The 26,701-nt window shown below is 42.8% G+C and overlaps 2 protein-coding genes across 10 annotated transcripts in view; one reads left to right on the top strand and one right to left on the bottom strand.

Moving 5' to 3' along the window:
* Dmxl2 (Dmx like 2) overlaps window positions 1-7,539 on the top strand; it is a 127,556-nt gene extending 120,017 nt beyond the window's left edge. For all 9 annotated transcript variants that reach the window (XM_036193063.1, XM_036193058.1, XM_036193062.1 and 6 more), the window contains 4 exons: window positions 2,844-2,935; window positions 3,570-3,622; window positions 4,888-5,105; window positions 6,056-7,539. In XM_036193063.1, the coding sequence (XP_036048956.1) occupies window positions 2,844-2,935; window positions 3,570-3,622; window positions 4,888-5,105; window positions 6,056-6,265 (573 nt within the window). In that variant the 3' untranslated portion in view covers window positions 6,266-7,539. The remainder of the gene's footprint in view (window positions 1-2,843; window positions 2,936-3,569; window positions 3,623-4,887; window positions 5,106-6,055) is intronic.
* Window positions 7,540-14,561: 7,022 nt separating this feature from the next.
* Gldn (gliomedin) overlaps window positions 14,562-26,701 on the bottom strand; it is a 45,251-nt gene continuing 33,111 nt past the window's right edge. The window contains exons 5-10 of the mRNA XM_036193427.1: window positions 22,351-22,497; window positions 21,059-21,187; window positions 19,739-19,822; window positions 19,419-19,544; window positions 18,006-18,156; window positions 14,562-16,856 (exon numbers count right to left, since the gene is read on the bottom strand). Of these exons, the coding sequence (XP_036049320.1) occupies window positions 16,376-16,856; window positions 18,006-18,156; window positions 19,419-19,544; window positions 19,739-19,822; window positions 21,059-21,187; window positions 22,351-22,497 (1,118 nt within the window). The 3' untranslated portion in view covers window positions 14,562-16,375. The remainder of the gene's footprint in view (window positions 16,857-18,005; window positions 18,157-19,418; window positions 19,545-19,738; window positions 19,823-21,058; window positions 21,188-22,350; window positions 22,498-26,701) is intronic.

Here is a 26,701-nt window from a genome sequence, read left to right as displayed (position 1 = left end):
CAACTAAATTTTAGTTGTATGATTTTATTAAGTATAATTAAGATTCAAACAGGTTCTGAGAACTAATTTCCTTCAGAATTTTTTCTTCTTACCAGATTGTACTCTACCTAAAAGGTTACTTCACACATTTATCCATATTGTGTTAAATACCTGGCAACATAGGAGGGAAGGTGATATGGTCCTGTGTAGGGCTTAAACTTTTTTTTATTAGATATGTTCATTTTCTTCTTACGTGTGTTTTGCCTACATGTGTGTATGTGCACCTCCAGAGGTCAGAAGAGGGTGTTAGAGCCCTTGGAACTGAAGTTAGAGATGGTTATGAACCACCACATGGATGCCGAGAAGAGCAAAGCATGCTCTTCACCTCTAGGTGCTCTCCAGCCCTGGGTGGGACTTTCGGCATTAGATAAAGAAATAGAGACTCAGAAAGCTTGGAACCTTCTGAGTTCAGATAGATTACTCAAATGCTTTTAAATTGTCCTTTCTAGAGTATATAGGTTTTTTGAACATTTTTTTCATTAAAAAATCTTTTTTATACAAAACATAAAATTTTGATCATGTTTTTCCCTTTCCAACTCCTTCATTATATGTAAGAGATAAGAATAAGAATATCCCTTTTGGATTAGTGCACTGCAGACTGCCATAATGTCTTCTAAGAAACGCAAGTAATCATGTTTTGCCTTCAGTCTGATCAGCTTGTGCAGAATAATGTCCTGTTTATTTATTTAGGGATCATTTAATTTATTTTTTATTAATTATTGTAAGACTAGCCATGTTTGTTCCTACCCTGGTGTCCTGTTTATTTGTAAATATCCTGGCCAGTATTCTCCATTTGGGCCCCCACTTTGAAATTTCTGTTCTTATCACCTGCTAGAGCAGGAAAGGAATACTTGGCTTAGTGGACAGTTTCCCACATTGCTGGAACTTCTTAGGAGTATTTAGGGCAGTGTCCGGCTTACAGGCTTTTGGCAGGACTACTTTGAAAAGTGCCTTTGTGATTGGCAGAGCTTGGGTGCTCACAGGGAGCACAAAGGTGGCCAAGGTAGATGTTTGTATTTAGACTACAACGTGAACTTGACTATGTCTCTTACAGCACAACCTATGTTAGATGGACAAGGTAGAGTTTGCTCCTCAGGTTACTGTTCACTGTGATTTAGACTATTAGTTTATCAAGTTATCCATGGTTGTCAGCACTAAAACTGTTTGTTCTCTTAATCTAATCAGATGTCTTAGTTTGGGGTGGGGTCTTTCTTCAGCCCAGGTTGACCTTTGAATCTTAGGCTCAAATAATGATCTTCCTGCCTCAGCCTTCCAAGTAGCTGATGCTGCAGACACCCATCATTGTGTCTGTTAGTGCATATACTATAGTGCTCTGTTCTTTTCTTTAATCCAAAAACTAAATTGGTTTTTTGAGACAGGGTCTTTCTGTGTAGCTGTTGGCTGTCTTGGAACATGCTCTGTTGACAGCCTGGCCTCAAACTCAGCGATCTGTCTGATTCTGCCTCCTGTGTGCTAGAGTTAAAGAAGCTACTGTGCCTTTAATTAACTCAGTGTACCTAGCAACTAGTTCTAAGTTTTAAGTTACTGAATATTATCAGAGTAATCTGCAAATATCTCTCTCCTCTTCCTATCACTTTTTTAAACTCTAGACTGATTTTTTTGTTTTTCGAGACAGGGTTTCTCTGTGCAGCTTTGTGCCTTTCCTGGAACTCACTCTGTAGCCCAGGCCGGCCTCGAACTCACAGAGATCCGCCTGGCTCTGCCTCCTGAGTGCCGGGATTAAAAGTGTGCGCCACCACCGCCCAGCCTCTAGACTGAATTTTTATGGTAACCTATTTTAATTTAAGAGTTTAGAAGTGTCAGGTGTGGTAGCTCACACCTTTGATCTCAGCACTTGGGAGATAGAAGCATGTGGATCTCTGAGTTCAAGGCCAGCCTGGTCTACAGAGTGAGATCCAGGACAGCCAGGATTGTTATGCAGAGAAGCCCTGTCTCAAAAAAACAAAAAACAAACAAACAAAAACCCAAAAAACAAAAAGGGAAGAAAAGAGCTTAGAAGTTTCAGAGACTTAACGTAGATTTGTTTTTAATTTTAATTAATTAAATTTAATTTTAATTTCACTGAATTCTCAAATAGTTTGAGACTTCCTAACATGAACGATAATTTTAAACTATTTCACTGTTGCAATTTGTCCTGAGAGTTAGGAACATGATTACAAACATAGTGCTTCCTTCAGTAGGAAAAAATTATTCATAAGGTCAAATTGTTACAACTTTTATTACTTTATAGTCTCAAAAAATAAATGCTAACCTAAAAGAAAAGTGAGGATTAGCAGTGGGGAGAGGCAGTCACATCTACTTCATACTGACTTCTTTGTTCTTTGTGCACATTAGAAATTCTGTAAAGTGCTGTGCCTTCCTTGTCTTCTACCTAATAAGAAGGGAAAGCTGGCAGCGTGGCCTCTAGGTGCACCGAGGCCCGCAGGTTCTGAGTACTAAGCACACCGTGCACGTCTGTGTTCTAAAGAGTGAGTTAGGCTGCTCAGTCTGGAGGAGGCTGGCTCTCAGGCCAGCCCACAGTGTGGGCCTGCAGCACTCTTCCCCACCCAACGCTGTTGTTATTGGGTGTGGAGGGCCAGAACTTGGGAAGTTGAGGATCATGAGTTTGAAGCAGCCTGAGATACTATCAGAGCCTGTATCAAAATCAACAAAAATGAAAAGTAAAATTTAAAAATGCATAATCTCACTCATGAGTCTAGCATGCTGTTGGTGGGGCAGTATTTGTATTATTTCAGTTGCTTCTGGATTTTTAGATAACATTGGTTATATTTTGTTCCCTATAGAGTTGGCAGTGCCACAGTAAGGCCACAAGTGACTTTGCATTTATCACCTCTTCAAGTCTAGTTGCAACATCTGGACAGTCCAATGACAATAGGTAGGTTGACAGAAACAAAGAAAAGAATAAAATTTAGGCGTAAGCTATAGAAAATAAGGATTTCTTTTAGTAGTGTTTTTTTTTTTTTTTAAATCCAGGGAATTTTTAAAAATGTTTTACAATCCTTACAATGGCTTTCCTTACAGAAAGAAACAAAACAAAAATTTCTCCTAATGTAGTCTATAGTAACATTTACCATTTCTATGCTGGAGTGATTTAGTCTTTCCAAAGCTCTCTTTATAAAGTTCTTTAGAACTAACAAGTATTTGGCATGCTATAGTCATGATTCTTTGCATTTCCCCCTCACACTGCTTTCCTTAGCTGCATGCTATGAATAGTGCCCATTGCCTTGAAGCCATTACTGCCCCGGGATATAGAAGTACCCTTCTACTGAGGAAGTCATTTCCCTGCTCTGCAGAAGGGTAATAGAAGGAGATGGGCTGGGGATGTGATGACTGGGACCTTAGGAAACAAGCTGATCCTAGTTTTGCAAAGGATAAACTGTTAGAAGAGAAACTACCCTCCCTCTAGTTGGAAATCTCAAATAAGTACAAATATTTTTCTTGACAAAATTTGTCCTTATTAATGGTTTTAGATGAATTGTTTCTGATGTACTTTGTTATTTCTTTAAAAGAAATGTATGCCTCTGGGACACATTAATATCACCTGGAAACAGCCTCATTCACGGTGAGTTAAGGTGTGATTTTTGACACATTATGAAGGAATGCTCTCTAGGTTTGACTTTACTTCATGAACCCAGAGTTTGCTTGTGGGTTGATGTGGAGGACTGTGTATAGAAAGAAGAGGTTTATTTTGACTCACAGGTTCAGCCCAGCTTGTTTGTCCTTTGAGTCTGGTGAGAAGTGCTTCACAGAGGGAACAGAGGTGGAGACAGCTGCTCTCCTTGTGACCTCCGGGATCCTCTTCAAGGAATTAACTCCCTTCCTTCCATGAGTGCTGCTGCTACCACCTAGTGGTGCCATGAGCAGAAACATTTGGAGACACTTGTCCAGACTGTAGCAGGACAGCTCCTTAGCTTGTCCTTAGTATTCAGGTGCATGAGGTTGAGTGTTCTTAGTCACAGGGATCTTTGGATGAAGACAGTGTCCGGTGGGTCAGTGCTGCTGGGTGGTGATGAGGCGAGTGAGCGCACCACTGAGGATGAGCTCCACTTCTGCTTCTCCATGTATTAGAAACACTTGAAATTAATGTATGTGCAGTACACATTAATGAGAGTCAGTGTGCTACTCCCATAGATGATGCTTCTCCATTCTTCGTATGAGGCACAGAATTTAGGACTTGGTTTTAAACACGTTTTTTCTGTTCATGTTGATATGATGGGTATAATTACAGGGTTTCAGGAATTCCATGACGTAAAAGATGGATGTTCTTTAGTTTTTCTGATTGTCCTTCTGTGGCTGTGCAGAATATCTGACAAAAACAACTGAAGGAAGAAGAGTTTGTTGTGGTTGAGGGTCCCAGAGGCTTCTCTTCGTGGTCTGCTAGGCTGTGTGTGAGGAGGGAGAACATCACAGCAGAGAACATGTGATGAGGCAACCCTCCTCACATCTCCAGGTAGACAGGAAGCAGAGCAAAAGGAAAGGCCATAGCAAAATAGGGTCCAAAGGAAACATGCCTCCAGGGATGTATTCCTATAGCCAGGCCCACCTTCCAGTTCCCAGTAATGCTGTCACATCTTTCCCTGTAGAATCAAGAGCTGAAGCCAGCACCCTTGTGGTTGTCATCTCTTAGTGGTTGGATTCCTGTCCCTGGTGGTTGGGGATGAATCCTCAACACATGAACCTGTTGGGAGACACTTTCTAAACAAATCATAACACTTGGATAGAAAAAGTGCAGTATTAACTCCTGTATTTTTAAATGTGAGTTTAAGCATCAGAATCAAAAGCTGGAAGTTGTTTGGGGAAAGTCTCCTGGTGTTGTTCTCTTTCCAGGTTTCACATGTCATGACCATGGTGCCACAGTACTTCAGTATGCCCCCAAACAACAACTTCTGATCTCTGGAGGCAGGAAAGGTTACATCTGCATTTTTGACATTAGACAGAGACAACTAATGCACACCTTCCAAGCACATGACTCGGCTATTAAAGCTTTAGCTCTGGACCCCTGTGAGGAGTACTTTACTACAGGTTCTGCCGAAGGCAATATAAAAGTAAGTAAGCACAGGAGTTGGAAATGAACTATGCTAATCTTTTTCTGTTGTCCAGACTGCTAGGAAAAAGAAAACACAACCCCTGTAGTCTGAAATGGAGGCATTGAAGTTAAAGCCTTGTGGAGTACTGAGTGCCCTTGACATGCCAGCCCTAATTTACTTCTCTCTTTCTAAAGCATTCTGCTTTGGAAATCCAGCTAATAGTCAAATTCACTGGACTCTCGAGTTATTATTGCTGTGAATCTGGAAGGGGCTGGAGTCAACTCAATGGTAGAGTACCTGCTTACATGTGCAAGGTTCTTGGTTCCATCCCTAGCATCACAAAATAGAAATAAAAGGGACTTGTTTTGAGTAAAATGTTCGAGGTTTTTTATTTTGTTTTATTTCTTATAATGATGAAGATTTGAGCTGAGAATTTCATGATGCTAGGCAAGCACTCACTAACAAGGTATACCACTAGCCCCTAGTGGGTGGGTTTAATTAACACATGGATACATTTGAGAAAATTCATTTGGTACCTTGGGATTTTCTTCCTTTTCTCTGTCTCTGTCCTTGGTACTCATAGCTGAAGGAATGTTTCCAGGTCAGTGAGTTTCCATATTTTATTTTGCATTAGACCTAGCTTCACATGGAAACATTTTATTAGATTAAATATGTGGTTGAATTGGTGAGATATATGTATGTATGTATGTATGTGTGTTTGAAATGTAACACTATAACAGAATGTGAAGAGAGAAATTTGGAAGAAGAAGCAGTAAATCTAAGGATAGGCTGTGACTTTTATGAGTGATAATGTCACTCCCTGTTAGGTAGACTGTTAGGAAAGCAGCAGTCAGCAGGAAATTGGACTTTGGTAATTAGTTAGGCCAAGGAACAGAGAAGTGAGGGCCATACTTTTACTTTGGGTCTCATTTTAATGACTGACCATTTTTATTTTCTTTTTAAACTAGGTGTGGAGACTGACAGGGCATGGCCTAATTCATTCATTTAAGAATGAACATGCTAAGCAGTCCATATTCCGGAACATTGGAGCTGGAGTCATGCAGATTGACATCAGCCAGGACAATCGATTGTTTTCCTGTGGTGCAGATGGCACACTGAAAACCAGGGTTCTGCCCAGTGCTTTTAACATCCCTAATAGAATTCTTGACATTCTGTAGTTTGAAAGATTGGGGTTTACTTTTATATACCTCTCAGTTAAAAGATGTAATGCAAGAATTAGGCAGTTCTGCTTTCCAAGACACTGTTAACACCTTGAAAATAATCAGAGAATCTCTGTGGAATTTGAATCTGATACAAGCTGGGCTTTACTCTACCTGAGCGCTGCCTCCCAGGTTGATAGAGTGCATGTACCTTGTCATAACACTGACACATTTAAAATAAAAAAAAAATCAACCTTGTATTGTATGAAGGGAAGCTATTCTTTACATCATGTAACAAACCTGATTCAGAAACACTTGAGGTTAGCTAACAGTAAGTTAGAATAATGAACAGGGCCTTTATACCAAATTGAGGAAGAAAACATTGCTGATGCAGGCTTTTCTTCCTGTTCTCATCGTGGATGACGCATGCCGCCTCCTTTGTTGAATGAAGGGTAGTCATGAGGTGTTGGACGCTCCAGGCCACCAGAAGCACTTGTTGACTGTGGAGCAGTGCTCAGTCATTCTCACTCTTTCCAGCTGGATATCTTTCCTGTTAGTGTCTATACCAAGCTAGTGCTGTAACTTGCAAATGAGTGCAAATTTAAATGCAATGTTTTCCTCACGATTTGCACATTGACATTTTTTGGACTGCTAGTTTTTCTATTAAAATATTTGCCTTTATGTCAGGAATGTAATATGTTAGACATGTGTATTTGTAGTTAAGCAAAACATACCTTCTTAGTCCAGTTTAGTACTTTTTTTTTCATGTATTTAATTAAGGTTAATAAGGCATATTTAAGGCTATGTTGAAACTACACCAGTAGACCATTTCATATCAATTAAATGAATGTTAGGCTTTTTGTGGCCAGTTGATGAGATTGGTGATATTATTTATTGCCACAGCCTATTGTATAAACTATGCAGAGTTAAATATTATTTGCTTGTAAAATATTAGCCAATGTCATATTTTGATGTATTTCCTTCATTATGACCAAAAGTATGTTGCAATATTGAAACCAGTGTCTGTATGTGTTTAAGTGTTTACCAGCAAATTGTCTCATCGTGTAATGAGAATGTTTAATGCCTATGTGGTAAATAGTAAAACATAATGGTATAAAGCACCTTTCTCTGATGGCGATGTGGTACTCATGCTGTGAAATACATGTGTAAAAGAAATGTTGTCTGTTAAGAGTTTTATTTTAATTGGATTATTTAAGTAGACTGGTCTGGCATTCTTTGACACTGTTTTTAAGAGTTAATTTTAATAAAATTATTAACTATTAGAGAAATTATAAGCCCTTAAGCTGTTTATTCATTCACACATTATCTATGGAACATCATTGTATACAAGACACACTTCTAGTGAGGTGGAGATTGAGAGTTGAGCAGGTGCTTGATTCACTGGACCTTGTCTGGGGATGGCACTGCCCAAAGGACTTGGAATTAACAATCAAGAAATGTCCTGCAGACATGCCCACATACCACTCTGATGGAGGCAGTTCTTCAATTAAGGTTCTTCCCAGGTATGTTATAGTGACAGCCAAGATTGGCCATTATAAGCTTTCAGAACATGTGGAAGGTCTGTGAACCCCCTGTGCTGGGTAAGTCGCTTCTCCCCTTTGCTTTGTTTCCCTGACCTGCCACTGTCCGCAAACCCACAAGCTGAGCTCCAGACCCATGGCCTGGGAGCCTCCTCTTTGTTTGTGAGCTGCCCTTGTTGGGTAAGTCGCTTCTTCCCTTTTCCATCCCTCTTTCCTGTCTCCATTCCCTCCCTGCCTGTGGCACTCTCCATACCCCCAGGATTAGCTCCAGATTAGTGGCCTTTCAACCTTCTTTGTTAGAGAGCCATCCTTCCTGGTGAACTCTCCTTTCCTCTTATGTCATTTCCTTAGCACACTGTCGTCTCTAATACCCTCAGGCCTAGCTCCAGACCCATGGTTTGAGATATATATATATATATGTATGTATATTTTGGCTTTGTGAGAGCTATATTTTATTTATCAGCCAGGTTCAATTAAACAGCTCATCCACCAGCTTTACCTGGCCCAGCTCAGGTTACACATCTCTTTCATTGGCTCCAAAATCAAAGGAAGCCCAGATTATCACATCAGCCATGCAAAGAAAGAAGCCCACATGCCCAGGTCAAATCACAAAAACAAAACAGTGTGTTTTCCATCAAACTGTCTAATCCTGTAGAGGTGTTCTCCATTGCCTAGGTCAATGTCAGGAACAATCATAAACGCTATCAAAGAATTCAAGAAATTGAAAGAAGACAGAAATAAACACTTGACTGAACCTCCAAAAGAACAATAATAAACACCTGAGTGATGTTCAAGAAAAAACAATACATGGCTGAATGAAATGATAGATATAATTCAGTATTTGAAAGCTGGATTTAATAGCTAGAAACATTGATCTGGCCCCAAGCTGATATGAAGATGGAATTGAAAACCTCAGTATCCCAGTGAGAAGACTTGGGAGAAGCCTTGTAAATAGAATGAGTGTGACAGGAGATAGAGTGCCAAGACTCGGAGATAAAACATGTTTCCATCCCTTTTCTAGTGCTGGATGCAACACTATGACCAAGAGTGAAAAAGAAGTATCTAACTGGAGCTTCTGTTGCAGAGGGATAGAAACCCATTCCGTAGTGGCAGGAGGCACGCAGGCGTGCTACTGGAGCGGAAGTGGAGAGCACACATGCCAGTCCACGGACTAGAAGCAGAGAGCACACTGAGGATGGTGGGAGGTTTTGAAGTCTCAAAACCTGCCCACGTGACACACCTCCAACAAGCCTTTCCTAACTGCCCCAGCAGCTGGAGGCCACCTGCTCAAACGTGACCCCATGGGGGCCGTTCTCATTCCAACCACCACAGGACCTATAGCAAGTAAGCAGAAATATTTAAAAATTTTAAGCATGCGAAAGGAATATGCAAGAAATATGAGATACCCCCAAAGACCATTCAAATTGCAAGAAATATGAGATACCCCCAAAGACCATTCAAATTGCAAGAAATATGAGATACCCCCAAAGACCATTCAAATTGCAAGTATAGAGGAGGAAAAAGAATCCCAGGTCAATGGCATTGACTAGATCTAAGAAACACAAAGCCAGGCAGTGGTGGCGCACGCCTTTAATCCCAGCACTTGGAGGCAGAACCAGGCGGATCTCTGAGTTTGAGGCCAGCCTGGGCTACTGAGTGAGTTCCAGGAGAGGTGCAAAGCTACACAGAGAAACTGTCTCGAAAAACCAAAAAAAAAAAAAAAAAAAGAAAGAAAGAAAGAAAGAAAGAAACACAACTCTTAACTAGACAAGACCAAAAAAGAAACATCCTATAGCAATCATAGTTAAAACACTTAAATATACAGAATAAGGAAAATACATTGAAAGCTACAAAAGAAAATACAAGTCACATAGAAAGAAAACCCCACCAGAGAACAATACCTAATTTCTCAGTGGAAACTGAAAGCCAGAAGAGTGTGGAACACTGAACTCCAAGTTCTACAAGACCACAGCTGCCAACCTAGACTACTACCTAGCAAAACTATATGCCATAGTTGAAGGAGAAATACAAACTTCCAATGATACAAACAGCCTAAAAGGTTCCTACCCAGCAATGAAAATACTAAACAGTAATGAAAGCAGTATTTTGAATTGTAAAGAGGAATAAACTCAGTCAAAGCAACTTTACAAAGAAAAACAAAACAATTAAATGAAATACAAGTCACAAACCTGCAAAATAGTAACAAAATAATAGAGAAACCTCAGAATTAAGTGATATAATCAAATAGACCTAACTCACCTACAGAATATTCCACCCAGACATCAACACATATATATTCAGCAGTACATAGAAACTTCTCTAAAATAGACCATAAGCCAGCACACAAAACAAACCTTAATAAATACAGTAAAATTGAAATCCATGTATCCTAGCCAACCATTATGCAATAAAATTTAAAATCAACAGCAAATCAAACTAAGAAGGATATTAAACAACCCTTTATTGAATGATGAATGGGTCCAAGAAGTCAAGAAAGAAAAATATTCTGGAGCCAAATGAAAATAAAAACATAATACAACAAAGCTTTTGGGACACACTTCTAAGAGGGAAGTTTATAGCTCTAAGTACCTAACATTTAAAAAAATATCAGAAACTACTAATAAATGACTTAATGATGCAACTCAAGAATTTGGAAAAAACAAGGTGCAAAGCTACACAGAGAAACCCTGTCTCCAAAACGAGAGAGAGAGAGAGAGAGAGAGAGAGAGAGAGAGAGAGAGAGAGAGAAGCTAACAAAGAATAACAAAGTACAAATTAATAAAACTGAAACAGAAAGTTTCAAAGAATCATAAGTCTCAGAGCTGGTTCTTTGAGAAGAAAAGTAAGATAACAGACCTTTGGTCCATGTAACCAAAAGGGAAAAAAATCTAACAGGATCAGAAATGAGCAGGAAACCATTACAGCAGACTCCAAAGAAACACAGAAAAACTTTAAAAACCTGTAAATTGGAAAACCTGAAATGAATGGTTGAGTTTCTTGGTTCATCCAAACTATCAAAGTTAAACTGAGATTAAAACAACCTAAACAGACCCATAAGACAAGAGATTGAAACAGTAATAAAAAGCCTTTTGTCTAAAAAACCAAACCAAACCAAACAAACAAACAAAAAACCCCTCAGGCCCAAATAGATTCACAGCAGAATTCTACCTGACTTTCAAAGAACTACAACCAGTACTTCTTAAATTATTCAAAAACTATAAGAAGGATCAATCCCAAATTTGTTCTTAATTTTATTCTAATACCTAAAATAGATAAAGACATAGGAGGGGAAAAATCGCAAACAGAAAAACTGGTGCATCAAGATCACCACAATCAAGCTGGCTTTATCTCTGAAGTGCAGGGTTGCTTCAACATACATAAGCTGATAAATACACTTTTTGAAAATGATATGATACATATAAGTGATCCCAAAAAGTTCCACCAGAAAACTAGAAACAAAACACTTTCAGCAAAATGGCAGGGTACAAGATCAACTTTAAAAAATTAGTAGCTTTCTATCCACCAACAACAAGCACCCTGAAAAAGAGGTCACGGACACATTCCCATTTACAACAGGATCAAAGACAGTAAAATATCTTGAAGTAAGCCTCACTAAGGAGGCAAAAGATCTACAATGAAATCTTTAAATCTCTCTCTCTCTCTCTCTCTCTCTCTCTCTCTCTCTCTCTCTCTCTCTCTCTCTCGTTTTTGGAGACAGGGTTTCTCTGTGTAGCTTTGCACCTTTCCTGGAACTCGCTTTGGAGACCAGGCTGGCCTTGAACTCACAGAGATCTGCCTGCCTCTGCCTCCGAGTGCTGGGATTAAAGGTGTGTGCCACCACTGCCTGGTTTAAATCTCTTAAAGAAGAAGATTGAGAAAATAAACATCTAGAGTAGAAATGATATTATAAAAATGACCATCCTACCAAAAGCAATTTACAGATTTAATGCAATCTTAATCAAAATGTCTATAACATTCTTCATAGAAATAGAAAAAAATCCTAAAATTTACTTGGAACCAGAAAAGATCCTTTACAAGCAAAGCAATCTTGAACAAGATGAATACTGGGGCGATTGCCATTCCAGACTTCAAGATACATCAATAGAGCTATAGAAACAAAAACAATATAGTACTGGCTAACAACTGACAGGTGGGACCTCATAAAACTAAAAAGCTACTGTATAGCTGAGGAAACAAGAGACTTATAGATGGAGAGATTTGTTTTCTAGCTATACATCTGACAGGATTAATATCCAGAATATACAAAGAACTAAAAAAAAAAAAAAAATAGAATCAAGGAAGCAAATGGGCTAGAGGTCTAAACAGAGAGTTCTTGATAGAATTAATATTTCTAAGAAATACCTCAAAAATGTCCATCAGTTTTAGCATTTAAAACAACTTTTGAGATTTCATTTCAGAATGGCCAAGATCAACAAAACCATGGACAGTTTCTGCCAAGTTGTGGGAAAGAGCAACTTTCATTTGCTATTAGTGGGAATAAAAATCAGTGCAGCCACTCTGGAAATCAGTGTGGAGAATCCTCAAAAAATTAAAAAATGTCTGTCTTTTGACCCAGCAATACCACTTGTTGGCATATGCCCAAAGTACTCAACGTCTTATTCCATAGATAACTTGTTCAGCAATGTTCAATGCCGCTGTATTCACAATAGCTAGGAATAGAACCAGCCTAAATGTCCTCCAACAAATAAATGGGTAATGAAAATGTGGCAGATATATACAATAGAATACCATTCAGTGCTAAAGAAAAATGTAATCATGAATGGGTGGACCTAGAAAATACTATATTTAGTGAGGTAACCCAGACTCAGAGAAACACCACCTGTTTTCTCTCATCTCCAGGTCCTAGCTCCAAATCTTAAGATGTGAATATACAACATGGAGTAGCCACAGAAACCAGGAAAGTATAAAAGGACCATAGATGGTGGTTGTGGGTTGGGAGGGGAGAGTAGGATACTGGTGACAGGAATTGGAAAATGGAAAGATGGGCAGAGGTCTCCAACTGGGGATGTGGTCAATACAGAGGTGTGGGGGAGGGACAAATAACACTAAGGTTGTTTGGTAAAGCCTCAAGGAATATTACACTAAAATTATATACTATAGGTGTACGTGCATGTGTGTGTAGATACACACAGAGCTTAAAAGAAGTCATGCAGCTTGACAGTCCTTCCCACAAGAACCAATCCCAGTACCAGGCACAAGAAACTTCCTTTGAATGGCTTGTCAAAGTAGTCCAAGTGACTCCCAAATAATAGACTGTTGTTGTGCTTAGTTGCTTCTCCAAGGTTGAAGGCAAGTCCTGATTACTTGGGATACCACATACTTAGGACACAGGAGTTGGATGATCTGAGCTGTACCTCACCTGAAAGCCTCTTCCCCAGTGACTTCCATGGTACCAGAAACTACTAAGCCAGCTGCAAAGGGAGGAAGCAAGTAAGTCCTACCGGGCTGTGACACCTGTGAACCACAACAGTGACCAGCTGGCAAGATACCTGTAAAAGCGCAGTAAGTGACAGTCCCATTGTGGTACTCAACAGCTGTAATTCTACCTCATACCTATACATATATGTATACATACATATATACATAGAGAGATAAAAATAACAACACACTTATTTCTACATGTGATTAAGTTCAGGATAATTTTATTTTACTAATTACAATTGTTATCTGCTGGTCATTTGGAATCTGTGGTTACAGATGGGAATTGTGTGAGAAACAAGACCCGGCACTGTGAGAACGGAGGAACTTCGTCCCTCACTCCTCCTTTAGGGCGCTTCACACCGGCTAGGCAAAGGTCGAGTGGACTTGGTATGGCTGGAAGACCATGGCTGACTTTTCTAGAACTGTGCTTTCTCATTTGACTTTTCACCTTTTGGTAAAGAGACTTTGAAGGAACCCAAGACCAGAACTGACCTGAAGCATCCAGCCTAGAATCCTTCTCCTGTCCCATCACCTCTGCCTCATGATGCATTGAGGCCAAAGGCACCTGTGCAACATTAGCTGGACTCTATATCAGTTCAAAGAAAATGCTTTGATGTGTCTGGCCTAGCTCCAAAGCTGGAAGGTATGGTTTCTAGTGAGACGGTATCTACTTTAGATTTGAGAAGAATTCAAGAATTATTTGATTTCATACAGAGAGAAGCAAAGTGCTTTTAGAACAGCGCTGGCATTAAGTGACAGTGGGGATGATTAGAATAATATCTTGACTTAAAACACAAGGCTCTGCTTCCTATTTCAGCAGTGAGCCTGAAACACCTATATGTGTGTGCATACGTGTGCATGTGTGTGTGCGTATGTAGATGTTGAGTGATATAGAATGAAGTACTGTTTGAAAGAAAAAAATCTTAATTCTTCTTCTGTAAAGACAGACTGTCATTAAACCTCAATCAACCTTACTCGTTCTAATCCTACTATCTACCATAGCAAAAGAAATAACAATAAAAAGAAACGTAAAAATCTCAGTTTGAGCTTCTCTAATAGTGAGTGGATGGTTCCTCACCCACAGTTAAGAGAAACAAAGAGCCACTGTGTCTGTGGTGCCAGCACTCAGGAGGCTGACACAGGAAGATCACTTGATCCCTGGGTAAACAAATAACCTGTTAAAAACAAACCACCCCAAAATAGACGATGCCAGGAGGTGGTGGCACTCGCCTTTAATCCAAGTGCTCAGGAGGCAAAGCCAGGTGGATCTCTGTGAGTTTTAGGCCAGCCTGGTATACAGAGTGAGAGATCCAGGACAGGCATCACAAACTACACAGAGAAACCCTGTCTGGGGTGGGGGTGGGGGAGGGGAACCAGACAAAAATATTTGATAGTTCAGATACCAAAACTGTGTAAGCTAATTCAATAACTAAACTATTTTGCTTGTGATATATGTCTAGTTAGTATTGTATCTATTTTCAGCATTACTACCAAGTAATAGTAAGGGAATTATTTTTATATATAGGTTTACTGTACTCAGAAACAGTATCACATATTTGTACTTTAAAGGAACAATAGCATTCACTAGACAATGAAAAAACAGGAGAACCCCTCATTGCAACAGCTGAATCTGAGAGACTATCTTCAAAAGCTGTGACAACTGGCAGACCAACCAGTGGAGAAGTGGAGAAGCTTTGGGACCCATTAGCTTGGGAACTCAGCCAGTGCCCCACTAACAGCTGCCTGGGTGTTTGCAGAGGTCAGGAAAATTTAAATAGTTAAATATGTACACCCCAAGCTTAAAGTGTTTCTATTAAAAAGATCAAAGCAGGCCACAGGTCCCCGAGAATGGGTTTGGGCCCAGAGAAGATGTTTCAGAACACACACACTGGAACAAATTGTTGTCCAGTCTTTCCTGGATAGTTTCTGTTGTTTCTCTTCCTGTCTTCAGGGGGTAATGAAATTCTCAGCTCCTTCTTGACCTCCATGGCCCTGCCTGGAACTCAGTGCCAGGCTGACGGGCTTGGCAGGAAACATGCCTGTTTAAGGGTGTGTAGGAGCCAATGAAACTAGATCTTTTTTTTTTTTTTTTACTGTCCAAGAGGAACAGACCAAACCTTGAGAACCATTTGCGAGAGAATACCTTGCTGACTGGAGGTTCACTTACTTCTGTGGGTGGTAAGCACTGGGTAGTAATGTGGGATTTTTAGAACTTTCATGCTTCATGGCTGTCATGGTCTCAGAGTGATTCTTAGGTGCAGGAATGCGATGCGCTTGCAGGAATGGGGGATAGACTGGCTCTGGCCTTTGAGCCAGATGTCATCCCTCATTCTAGAAAGTGACTGCAAATGATGCCTCGCTTCTGAAAAACCACCATGTTCTAACCAGGTTATTGCCCACTTAGTGTTTAACACTCTGATAGCAATCCTGTAGCCTTGGCAGAAGTGGCCATGAGCTGAGGAATGCGTGTTTATGCTTCCCAGCAAAGGGATAGGCATGATCAGAAATTGGCAGGCCCCTAGCAGGGCTTGATGCAGTTTCATGCAGAGATCTGAGCCCGCAACTATTCATGGGTTTTACTAATCTTGGATTTGTACTTAGGAGCCAAAAAAGAATGACCATTCTGTGGTGACAGGTGCACCTTCAGAGAAAAATATCAAATTATGGAAAATATGTTACCTTAGAAGCCTTAAGAGCCAGTAAGCCTTCTCTAGATATCAAATGTAAGTCATTACAGATGAGTTCATCCCTCAAGCTGAAGATAAATGTGTTTACATGTAGGGGGAAAAAACCAATCAGAAAGCAATCTAATACATAATCAGCCAAGAATCACAGAATTTCATGCAGGTAGAGGAAATTGTTATCAACATACTCAGGTGTTTCATATTACCAGTGGGGAAACTAAGGCCCAAGGAAGAGAGCCAACTTTCCAAGTCTGAGGAAGAATCGCGAGATTTTAGCCATTTCCACTTCCAATCTGTAGCTATCTAAGCAACCCAGTTTAAAGGGGGGTCGCTGCTTGCACAAGTCCTGTGGCATGGGGTTATGCTCCGAGTACCTGGATATCTTTTACAAACAAGCTTTCTGCTGGGCTCGAACAAGCCCTAGGGAACACGTGGAGTGTAATGAAGAAACAGGCAGCGGCCTATCGCTGGCTTGATGCTGCTGCTGAAAACCGCACAGGATAAAGCATCAGATGGCCATCTTCCCATGAGTATAAATGCTGATCCCTCATGTTGTATGATAACATGGCAAGAACAGTTGGGGACATTCTAAAATCAAAGTTTGCATGGATCTGTTTTCCTCTGAACAGATCAAAGGCAAACGTGACTCTCATATCTTTGGTGTCTGTGACGTAGAGGATTCCTTGAGCTATGAAGGCATTGCCAGCCTTGGATTTGGGGTACGTGGTATTGATGTGTTGTGACACAGAGAATGTCCTCTCATCCAGCTGTGCTACAAGGATGCTTGAGCCATCTACACTTGAAGCATAGATAATCCAGATGCCCTTCTCATCCACAGCTATGTTGAAGTAAGTCTTGGAATTTGCAAAGAGGTATTTTCGATCAAAATACAAAGCATTTTCAAGCTTCAGAGTCTGGGGTATCTCTTTGCCAAATTCAAATCTGAATTTAAAAAAATTTAAAAAAAAATGAGTTAGAGATGAGTAGCCATGTCTGTGGGCACAGGAGGTTTGTTAGGATCCTTATAAAATTGAATGATCAGTGACGGACCCAGGCCAGAAAGCTCCAGGCAGCTCCTCTTCTCATTGCTCTTCGGTGCTGTTCTAGGCAGCAAGGCTGTGAAAGCCAGTGACTAGCCTATGCTATCAGAAGCAAAGGGAGAGAGCAGTGTGGTATTAAAGACCATCCTCAAATTAGCGATGTAGCTGAGGATGGATGGCTTGAACACCTAATCTTCCCGCCTCCACCTGCCAAGTGCTAGGATTATTCACAGCAACACCAAGCCTAGGTTCTGCACTACTGGAGATCAAAGCCAGAGTTTCAGTCACTCTCTCAACTGAGATACATCTCTAACTCCTAGATTTGGGTCTTAAAACTCCTAAGTTTTCTGGATAGTCCATTTTTTTAAGACAATTTAAATTAAGAGAAAAGTCACCAGCTGAGAAGAGATAGAACAAAGGTTGTGAAGACAATTTTCTTGTCCGATAGGGGCTGATAAATACAACCACAGCATGGAATTCCCTGTCCCTTAGCTTCGGGGGTCTCATTTCTCAGACTCCAAACCGAAATAGTATCAAAAAGTGAATTACGATTCAAGTGCTACCTAAATCTGGGAGTAAGTCTATCTAGAATATTAGGCTAAAAGAAAACACCAGAGGGCGCCATTGAGCAGCAGACCGCAGAAGGCAAGGCATGTGTGTGACTGAGACAGGCATTTGGAAGCACGGCAAACAGAAACAGACCAGACAACCCGAACTGAGCTGAAAAGCCACCAGAAAAGAGCAAGCACTTGGGAGGGGCTTGGCAGTACCAGCTCCCGAGTGCTGGAATTCTATACTGCTCTCTAGCCCCATGGGGCTGGGGGAGGTGTCTGCAGGCCCTCTTTCTGCTCTAGGCTTGTGGCTTGATATAGATCCAGGCTTAGGACAGGTTCCCTACCCAATCAGCTCACCCAAGCCTGGTGGTGGCGCAAGACTAATCTCCAGTACTCGGAGGAATAGATGGACCACCCCAACACATCTAAAGAACTGCAGAAGACAGGTATGAGACCTGTGAGGAGACACTGCGGGGCACAGAGGTGCAAGGGCTCACCTCACTATGGTGTTGGAGCCGCCTTTGTGGTAGTAGAGAGAGTTGTTGTAGACTGCATGCCCACAGCCATGGAAGTAATGTGGGAGGTGGATGAGGGTGAAGCTGCTATTGAGAAGTGCTGGCAGGTCTTTGAACTCCTTTACCATGATTCCTGCAGGAGAGAAACGGGGAGGCTGTCACCCCCCAGCCCTCACAGCCCTGCCTGTGAAAAGTCGGGCTACTGAGAGAACATGTGTCCCGCCCCGCCCACCCCACTCTACAGTAGCCATAAAATCAGGCAGCACAGATCTATCCCAGGAACAAATACTTGGCTCAGCTATGCTGGCTGGCTCCCACCCCTTGCTACCCGCCAAGACCATGGCTACTCCTAGTCAGCATTTCTCTTTTCCTTTGAGCCCCAAACCCTCAGCTTGGTAGAGAAGCAGCTCTTAGCTTTTTTCAGGCAGTGTGCACTGTCAGACCCTTCCAGAACGAGGCCATTGTTGCTACAACTGGCCACTTCAGTCACAGCTTTTGGGAACAGTATGACTGGTCCTGCATTCAGACATGGGAAGGTTCAGACCTGGGAAGGTTCAGACCTGGGAAGGTTCAGACCTGGGAAGGTTCAGACCTGGGAAGGTTCAGACCTGGGAAGGTTCAGACATGGGGAGGTTCAGACATGGGAAGGTTCAGACATGGGGAGCGTTCAGACATGGGGAGCGTTCAGACATGGGAAGGAAATGGCTGTGAGATGGCTCTTTGCCTTCTCCCTTGGGCTCTGTCCAACAAATATGTGAGAAACCTGGCCCGAAATACTCTTCGTAGGATGGTATGAAACTCAGAGAACAATGGACGGTGTACACAGAATTTGTCTTTTACATCTAAGGCTGTATCACCCTGAACGCACCAGGTCTTAGAGCCATATGGTTAGTACTTGTGTGGTGGTAATTTGTCTCATATCACTTCCATGCTACAGTTGTTTGATCAAACCTTAGATGTCATTCTGTTTATTTCCTTCTGCCTCTTATGTTAAAACTGGAATGCTGGGCGGCGGTGGTGCACGTCTGTAATCCCAGCACTCGGGAGGCAGAGGCAGGTGAGTCTCTGTGAGTTTGAGGCCAGCCTGGTCTACAGACTAAGGTCCAGGACAGTTAGGGCTACACAGAGAAACCCTGTCTCAAAAACACCAAACAAACAAAACCAACTGGATAGTTTACATTGCAGTGGTCATGTCCCTGGGACTGGACTACAAAGCTTGCACTCAACACATCCAAAATAGGAAAGTGGTCTTCCCATTCAGTTGTACTTTCTAAAATAAAGAGCCATACACCAACCCTAGTGGGGAGCTCAAACACGTGGGTATAAATAAGCCCAAAGGAAGATAGGCAACAGATAAGATCACAGCACCAGATGGACCATCTCTGGAGGGAGTACCTGAGAAATGTTCAGTCACCCAGATACGGTCATCACTCTTGTTGGAAGACTCTCTTATCCAAGTCCCAAAAGTCTCCCTGACTTTTAGTACTTGGGCTGGGTTTCCAATGGAAGTGATCATGGCTTCTGTTAGAAGAAAAGAAAGTTGCTCACCCGACAGTTAGGACAATTAAGGCCTCCAGCTTTGAATTTCCAAACAATGTTTGTGTGTGGTGCTGGGGATTGAATCTAGGGGTCCGTGCAGGCTGGTGAAGTGCCCTAGCACTGAGGCCCACCCAGCCCAGTGTGCCACCCCAGCCCAGCGTGCTCAGGGTTTGTACCTGTTTGTGAAGAATGGCGTTCATTTACTTTCTCATCAGCTTTTCCCACCAAAGTGTCATCATTTGGTATGGCACATGTCTCACCTAAAATGGCAGCAGTCGAAGCTGTTGTCATAATGGTGTTTATATCTATAACCTCCACTTCCTTGCAAAGTCCTAAGCATATCCACCATGTTTCCTGGTTGCTTGCTTTATAGCAATCCCCAGCCCTACACTGCCCAGTAGTGGTTCATTCTGACAGCTGGGTTCATTCCCTGAAAACATCTAGAAAGAACACTATTTCAAACAATGTGGTTGTTTGGAGAAAGTCAGAGAGAATCCCAGGTCAGGGTCCTCCTCCATATCTGCTGACAGCTCAAGTTGTCCCTCATGGTTTAAGACAGGAAAGGCATTCTGGGTAACCTCTCAAGTTCTAAATCCACTGTTGAAGTATTTTCCATTATTATGATCCTTTGTTTCTAAGGAACTTTTGAACTGAGTTGAGCTAGGTAGCTCCTTGGTTGTCTGTTTTCCATCTGTAAGTCAGACACAAGGATGCCAACACCCTTTTACATCTAAGAATCAGAAGAACTAGGTATATAACACTGGCAATATTATCTGCCACTGAGTGGCAGAGGACAGCAGATATAGCTTAGACATGGTAGACATGGGGCTCTGGGTTCAACTTGCCCCCAGCACACACACTAAGAATAGTGATGGAGATGCTTTAATTATTCTCTGCAGGGAGCTAACTAGTTTGACTGCTCCACCATCTTCCAGTGTTTCACTCTCTCAGGAATTTGTTGTTATAGTTAACAGCTTAGCCCTCAAGATGCTGCCCTCAGATGACCTGGTGACACTGTGTTCTTTTTTTTGTTTTTGTTTTTGTTTTTCGAGACAGGGTTTCTCTGTAGCTTTGGAGCCTGTCCTGGACTAGCTCTGTAGACCAGGCTGGCCTCGAAATCACAGAGATCCACCTGCCTCTGCCTCCCCAGTGCTGGGATTACAGGCGTGCACCCCCCCCCCCCAACACTGTGTTCTTTAGTTGTAACAGTAATTAAAAAACAAACCAAATAAAACACGCTCCAGGGAGCAGGGAGAGGTTTGTATGGCCAAGAGGGAAAACTGGCATGGACATAAGTGCAGAGGGAGGGGTGGTGGTTCAGAGCTGGCCTGTCCACAGTCCTCACGCCCAGGGTAGGTGTTCAGACTTCCTGGGAGCATACTGCAGGGAGGAATCTCATCTAAACAAAATCTCTAGATTTCAAAATTTGCTCACAAAGTCTGGAAGAGGGATTATTAGCACAAGGAGTGGGTTCCTTGGGGGCAGGGCTTGGCGACCTGAACACTGGCTGTTGAACGTATTTGGCTGCCGAGGGCCTTTGGATCTTCTGCTTCCAGGAGGGCCTGGAGGCCCTGGGGGTCCAGGGGGTCCAGGGGGTCCAGGAGGGCCTTGGTCACCTTTGGCACCTAGAGAGAAGGAAAGGGAGAAACAGAAAAGGTTTTCATGGAGATGGTTTCCCATTAGGGAAAGATAAGTGGGCAGCTCTGGACCAGACCCCCCCCCCCACCGTGTACCCCTTCCTAGAGATGAGCCCATAGTAGGTCCTGATGATCCAGTCTATGCAGGATCTGTGCCAAGAATTTTGTCAACCTTCCCTTCATTCTTCCAAGTCCCTCTGTGAGGTGGCAGTGGGGTCCTCTCAGGAGAGTTCTGCTAGGGAGTAGTGGTTAACTTAAGGTCATAAGAGACTAGGGCAGGATCCCAGCTCCAGTGTCTCTCAGCAGAGCCTGGCCTCCATTACTGCAGTTCCAGGGGATCCCAGTTCTGACTGCTTAGAATCCCGAAGGAACTCCTTTCTTCTTCCTCTCCTCTCCCGTCTCCTCCTCCCCTTCCACCTCCTCTGTTTCTTCCTAACGTTCCTCCTTTCCTGTACCCCCCCCCCCCCCGTGCCCATCCCTGTCATTCTCCTTGTACTAGGGAATTTAATCCAGGGCCTCTTGCGAGTTAGGCAAGCACTTTATTACTGAGCTACACCCTGGTCGTCGAAGGAGCTTGATTACCATCCAATCCCAGAGCCAATCAGAATGCCTGTGAGGAGACGCTCCCCTGTCATTTGAAAGCAATGCAGTGAAACTCCATGAGCCTAGCCAGACTCTGCCTCTGTCGTTGTGACCTTGGTCTTACCGTGTAGTCAAACTTGAAGCAACTCTGCTGCCTCAGCCTCCCCAAGCTTGGGATTTCAGGCGGGAGCCACCACACCCTATCCACCAGGGTAATGAGTTCAATTACTCATGTTAAATACCAGACTCGGACTTGTGCACCTGGACAGACTCCACAGCTTTGAAAATACAGAATGCCGTGCTGGGCATGATGGTACACAGCTACAGTCCCAACACTTGGGAGGTGGAGGCAGGAGGACAGGGCAAGGTCAGTCTCTGCTACATAGCGAGTTCCAGACTAGCTTGGGATACAGAAGACCTTGTTTCAAGCAAACAAGGAAAGGAAGAATTCCAGAACCTGCTGCAGAGCAGAGGGCCAGAGAAGATCAAAGTCATCAGGGTAGCCCATGGATTGAACAAGGTAGGTAGGTCTCTGTGCCCTGGTGTCAAGAGAACCCAGGCCAGCCTACCTGTCAGAAGCACGTCGTTGGACACATCTCCCTTGTCTCCCTTTTCACCTTTCTGCCCCGGTGGGCCCTCATTTCCAGGAGCGCCCAGTTCACCAGCGTCTCCCTTCTCTCCCTTTTCACCTGGATTTCCTGTAGCTCCAGGTAACCCTGTGGGGGAGGAGGGTTGGCATATTGGCGTGTGTACACAATTTTGGTTCACTTTGTAATGATTGTGTTTTTGTAGACCAGCTTTGTGAGACAACCACAAACCCTTCACCACCCTTCCAGCGATGCTCCTATACGCTCATTATGGGATGGTGTCTCCCAGAGGCTCTGGGGGATGACTTTTAGGGAATCTGGCTGAGCCACTATGTTGAAGAGTGAGTGAAGAGAGGGAAGGAGCGAGCAGCCGAGGACAGTTTGAGCGAGGCACTGTCCCCACAGAAGGTGAGCCACTGGCACCTGCGCTCTCTATTTCTCACAACAGAAGGCGTGGTAGGCTGGGCAGGCACTGCAGTGTTAGCCAAATTTAGAAATGGTGGTTGTAAGTGAGGCTGAACCGACACCAGAGAGTGGATGACCAGCTGCCTCCACTTCTTCCTGTTACTTCCCCGCCATGATGGACTGTAACCTCCACCTGCCAGCCCAAATAAACCTTTTGTTCCTCAAGTCGCTTCTGTTAGCCATTTTGTTGTGACAACAAGAAACTATGAGAAAATATGGGAATAAGGTCAACATGTGATGGTTAGTTAATGTTGACTGCAAATCAGCCTGGCCCTTCTAGGCTTGGTTTTTTGTTTTTTTTTTATTTTTTTATTTTGTTACTGTTTTCCCTGTGGGTCCACAGCCACCTTTCCTGGGACTAATCTAGTCCCACTACTAGGGTAAGACTTTTTCAGGGCTCCACCCAATACCCCAGGCAACACACTAGAATTCAGCTTTCAGGGAAATTTTCTAAAGGTTAATTTGTAGCTGAAAATAAACGACCATGTTCCAAGTTACCCTAAATGTGTTCTGAAGCTATCTGCCTGACACCATAGACTCCAGAATTGGAGTCATTCAGTAAATGTTATTCAGTGTATTGACAAGTAAGGAAAAGCTTATCTCAATGGGTGCAAAAGGCATTTGGTGGCGTTCAGCATGCAGTCTCAGTGAAATCTCGTCAAACTAGGGATAAAAAGGAATTTCCTCATCCTGCAAAAGAGAAGTCTATAAGAAATTGACAGCTGACATCATCTTTTCCGGTGAAAGGCTACATACCTTTCTCTTAATATCAGGCACAAGGCAAAGTTATTCATGCTCATCATTTTTTTGAACATTCTACTGGATGTAGAAAGCATGATATTCCAGAGAAAAAGGAATACAAAGCTCACTGTTTGGAGAGTGGACATTAAAATTATCTTAATTTGAAGCTAGCCCAATTATTTATGTAGAAAATTTCAGGAGATCTATTAAAAAGAGCGACTTGAAGTCACAAGCACACAGTATCCAGGGTTCTGAGAGAGGAAAGTGGGTGTACAAAGACATTGTTAGAAATTGACCATATACAAGATTCCTTATCTCAAGAAATAATTGTTCATTTTGATAAGCATCCCCTGAAGATACTGCCTAATTGTGATGTTTCTCAAAGTGGGATTGCAGACATCAGGGAAGAGCCAGGAGCATCTGTGAGTGCAAGCACGTCATTCCTCTCACTGTCCATAACCAAGATGATGTGGAATCTTCAGCCTTCTATAATCACCTGCCCCTTCCTTGTCCCTTCTGTGAGCCCCATCAAAGTAACCGCCCACCCACCACCTCCCTAGGCCCCATTCATTTGACTAATTCCTGATAAGTCACTCACTGGGATAGCAAAGTCTTTCCTCCGGTTTGTTTGTGTTTTAAGATCTCACTGTATAGCCCAGGCTGGCCTCAAACTCACAGCAATCCTCCCGCCTCCCTTTGGGATTCCCGGGTGTGCACTATCACACCTGGTGTACATGAGACCAGACTAACCCCAGGGCTTTGTGTGTGCTAGATGAGGGCTCTACCAACTGAGTCAGATTTCCAGCACTCCCTCTAGTTTTAAAACCACATCTGGAACATCCTACTTTATGCCAACCATGTTACATTCCATCATAATTGTTCTAAGGCAGCATTTCTCAACCTGTGGGTTACAACCCCTTAGGGGGTCAAATGACCTTTCTATAGGGATTGCCTGAGACCATTGGAAAACACAGATATTCATATTATGATTCGTAACAGTAGAAAATTTGAAGTTATGAAGTAGCAATGAAAAAATTTTATGGTTGGGGGGGGGGGGGGGGAGGGAGAGGGTGTGTGTGTCACCACAACATGAGGAACTGTATTAAAGGGTCTCAGTGTTAGGAAGGTTGAGAACCACTGCTCTAAAGGAATACAAAATAATCCCAGGTTGGAAGGCGCTGTAGAATTCACTTAGATCAGTTCCCATCCAATCCTCAACCTTGTCTATGCTACCTGCTATTCAGTTGGCTTTGTTTGTTTGTTTGTTTGTTTGTTTGTTTGTTTGAAACAGGGCCTATGAAGCCCTGGCTGTCCTAGAACTCACTCTGTAGACCAGGCTGACCTTGAACTCACAGATCTTCCTGCCTCTGCCTTCTGAGTGCTGGGATTAAACATTCGTACCACCATGTCTGACCACAGCTGGCTCATCTCAGAGCTTTTCAGTGACAGGTTTTCACCTCAGATGGCATCACGGGGGCTGGGCTTTAATCAGTCAGTGGTAGAGTACTTTTGTCTAGGACTGGGCTCTGGGTTCAGTCTCCAGCATTACAGAAACATAAAATCAAAATGCAGTGAAGAAAATGCTACTAACTAGATTCCAGCTAGTCATAACAAAAAATCTAGAGCTGGGCCTGGTGGTACATGGAGACTGGGAATTTAAAATCATCACTGGTTACATAGAGAATCTAAGGCAAGCCTGAGCTACCTATGACCCTGATTCAGAAAACAACAACAAAAATCTACATAAAAACTGTGAACTCCAGGTGTCACTGAGGGGACACAGTGGAGGAGGAAGTCATGCAGGACAGGTCTCCCTCGCCAGCATAAATGTGCTCTGCCTACTGTATACTTACAGTCAGAGCAATACAGTGACACTGCTGTATACTTACAGTCAGAGCAATACAGTGACACTGCTGTTGAGCAGGGAGTCCTGGTTCGGGAATCCATCTTCACAGCAGTACTGATAAGTACTTAGGGCTCTGGGTCATCCCTGCTCAGGGGCACTAGGACTTCTGGCTGAAGAGCGACAAAAGCCCCTATCTGGGCCCTCGGTGTGAGAATGTATCCCTTTGTCCCAGTATTTTAAATAAGCCGTTTAGCATGTTATCTGAAGGAGACAAAAGACTGGGTGGTTGCTATAGAGTTCCGCCTGCACAATGTGCTAAGTGCTACCAACACCTGCTAAAGACTTTGTACAGCCCACATTCAGCAGCACGCAGGGAAATGGTATCTGCTGCTTGCGCCGTGGCGTTCCAGCCCTTTATTTTAACTCGAGTGTGTCTTCACTGACATCCGGTCCTTTATCTTATCCTCCCGCCCCTGTATGCCTTTTATTTTCTTTCTCAAAAAGGCTACATGGGTAATAGGAAAACGCTCATCTTGTAGTGTAGCCCTGACAGAGGCAGTATTAGCACTATCTGAGCCTTTGTTTGAGGGTGTATTTTGCATCATAGCTGGGGTGTGCGTAGCCATTTTCAGCTTTTGGTGAAAGACAGTGATGAATGTTTTGTCTACATGCAGGCTGTCTTCATCATGTGTGTGTCTGTGTGTCTGTGTCTGTGGTGTGTGTGTGCATTTGAAGGCCAGATGCTGATATCAGGTATCTTCTACCACTTTTCACCATATTGCTTTTAATAAAAAAAAAAAAATGCTGGCCCATGCCTTTAATTTAGGCAGAAGCTGGCAACTCTGTGAGTTTGAAGCCAGCCTGGTTTATATAGTTCCAGGCCAACCAGGACTATGTATCGGAACGTCGTCTCAAGAAAACAAAAGATTGATTGTGTGTGTGTGAGTGGGGTGGGGTGTGCACACGTGGAGGTCAGAGGACAGCCTGTAGTGGGTAGTTCTTTCTTCCACCATGTGGGTCCTGGAAATTGAACTCTAGTCAACCGACTTGTACAGATAGCATCTTCTCTACTACGCCATATGATAGGCCTCATCATACTTTTTGAGACAGGGTCTCCTTACTGAACTTGGAACTTAATGTTTTATCTGGATTAGCTGGTGGGCAAGCTCCCTAGAAGGACCCTTCTGCTGGTCCCTGTCACTCTCCAGCTAGGATTGCAGGACTACACTACCACACCTGCTTTTGTTTTTCAACCATTGCATGTGACAAAGCATCCTCCGT

Source organism: Onychomys torridus, chromosome 7 (genome assembly GCF_903995425.1).
Source record: "Onychomys torridus chromosome 7, mOncTor1.1, whole genome shotgun sequence".
In the NCBI taxonomy this organism is placed as follows: domain Eukaryota; kingdom Metazoa; phylum Chordata; class Mammalia; order Rodentia; family Cricetidae; genus Onychomys; species Onychomys torridus.
Note: the sequence above shows the minus strand (reverse complement) of the source record. Positions and strands in the feature narration are given on the sequence as shown.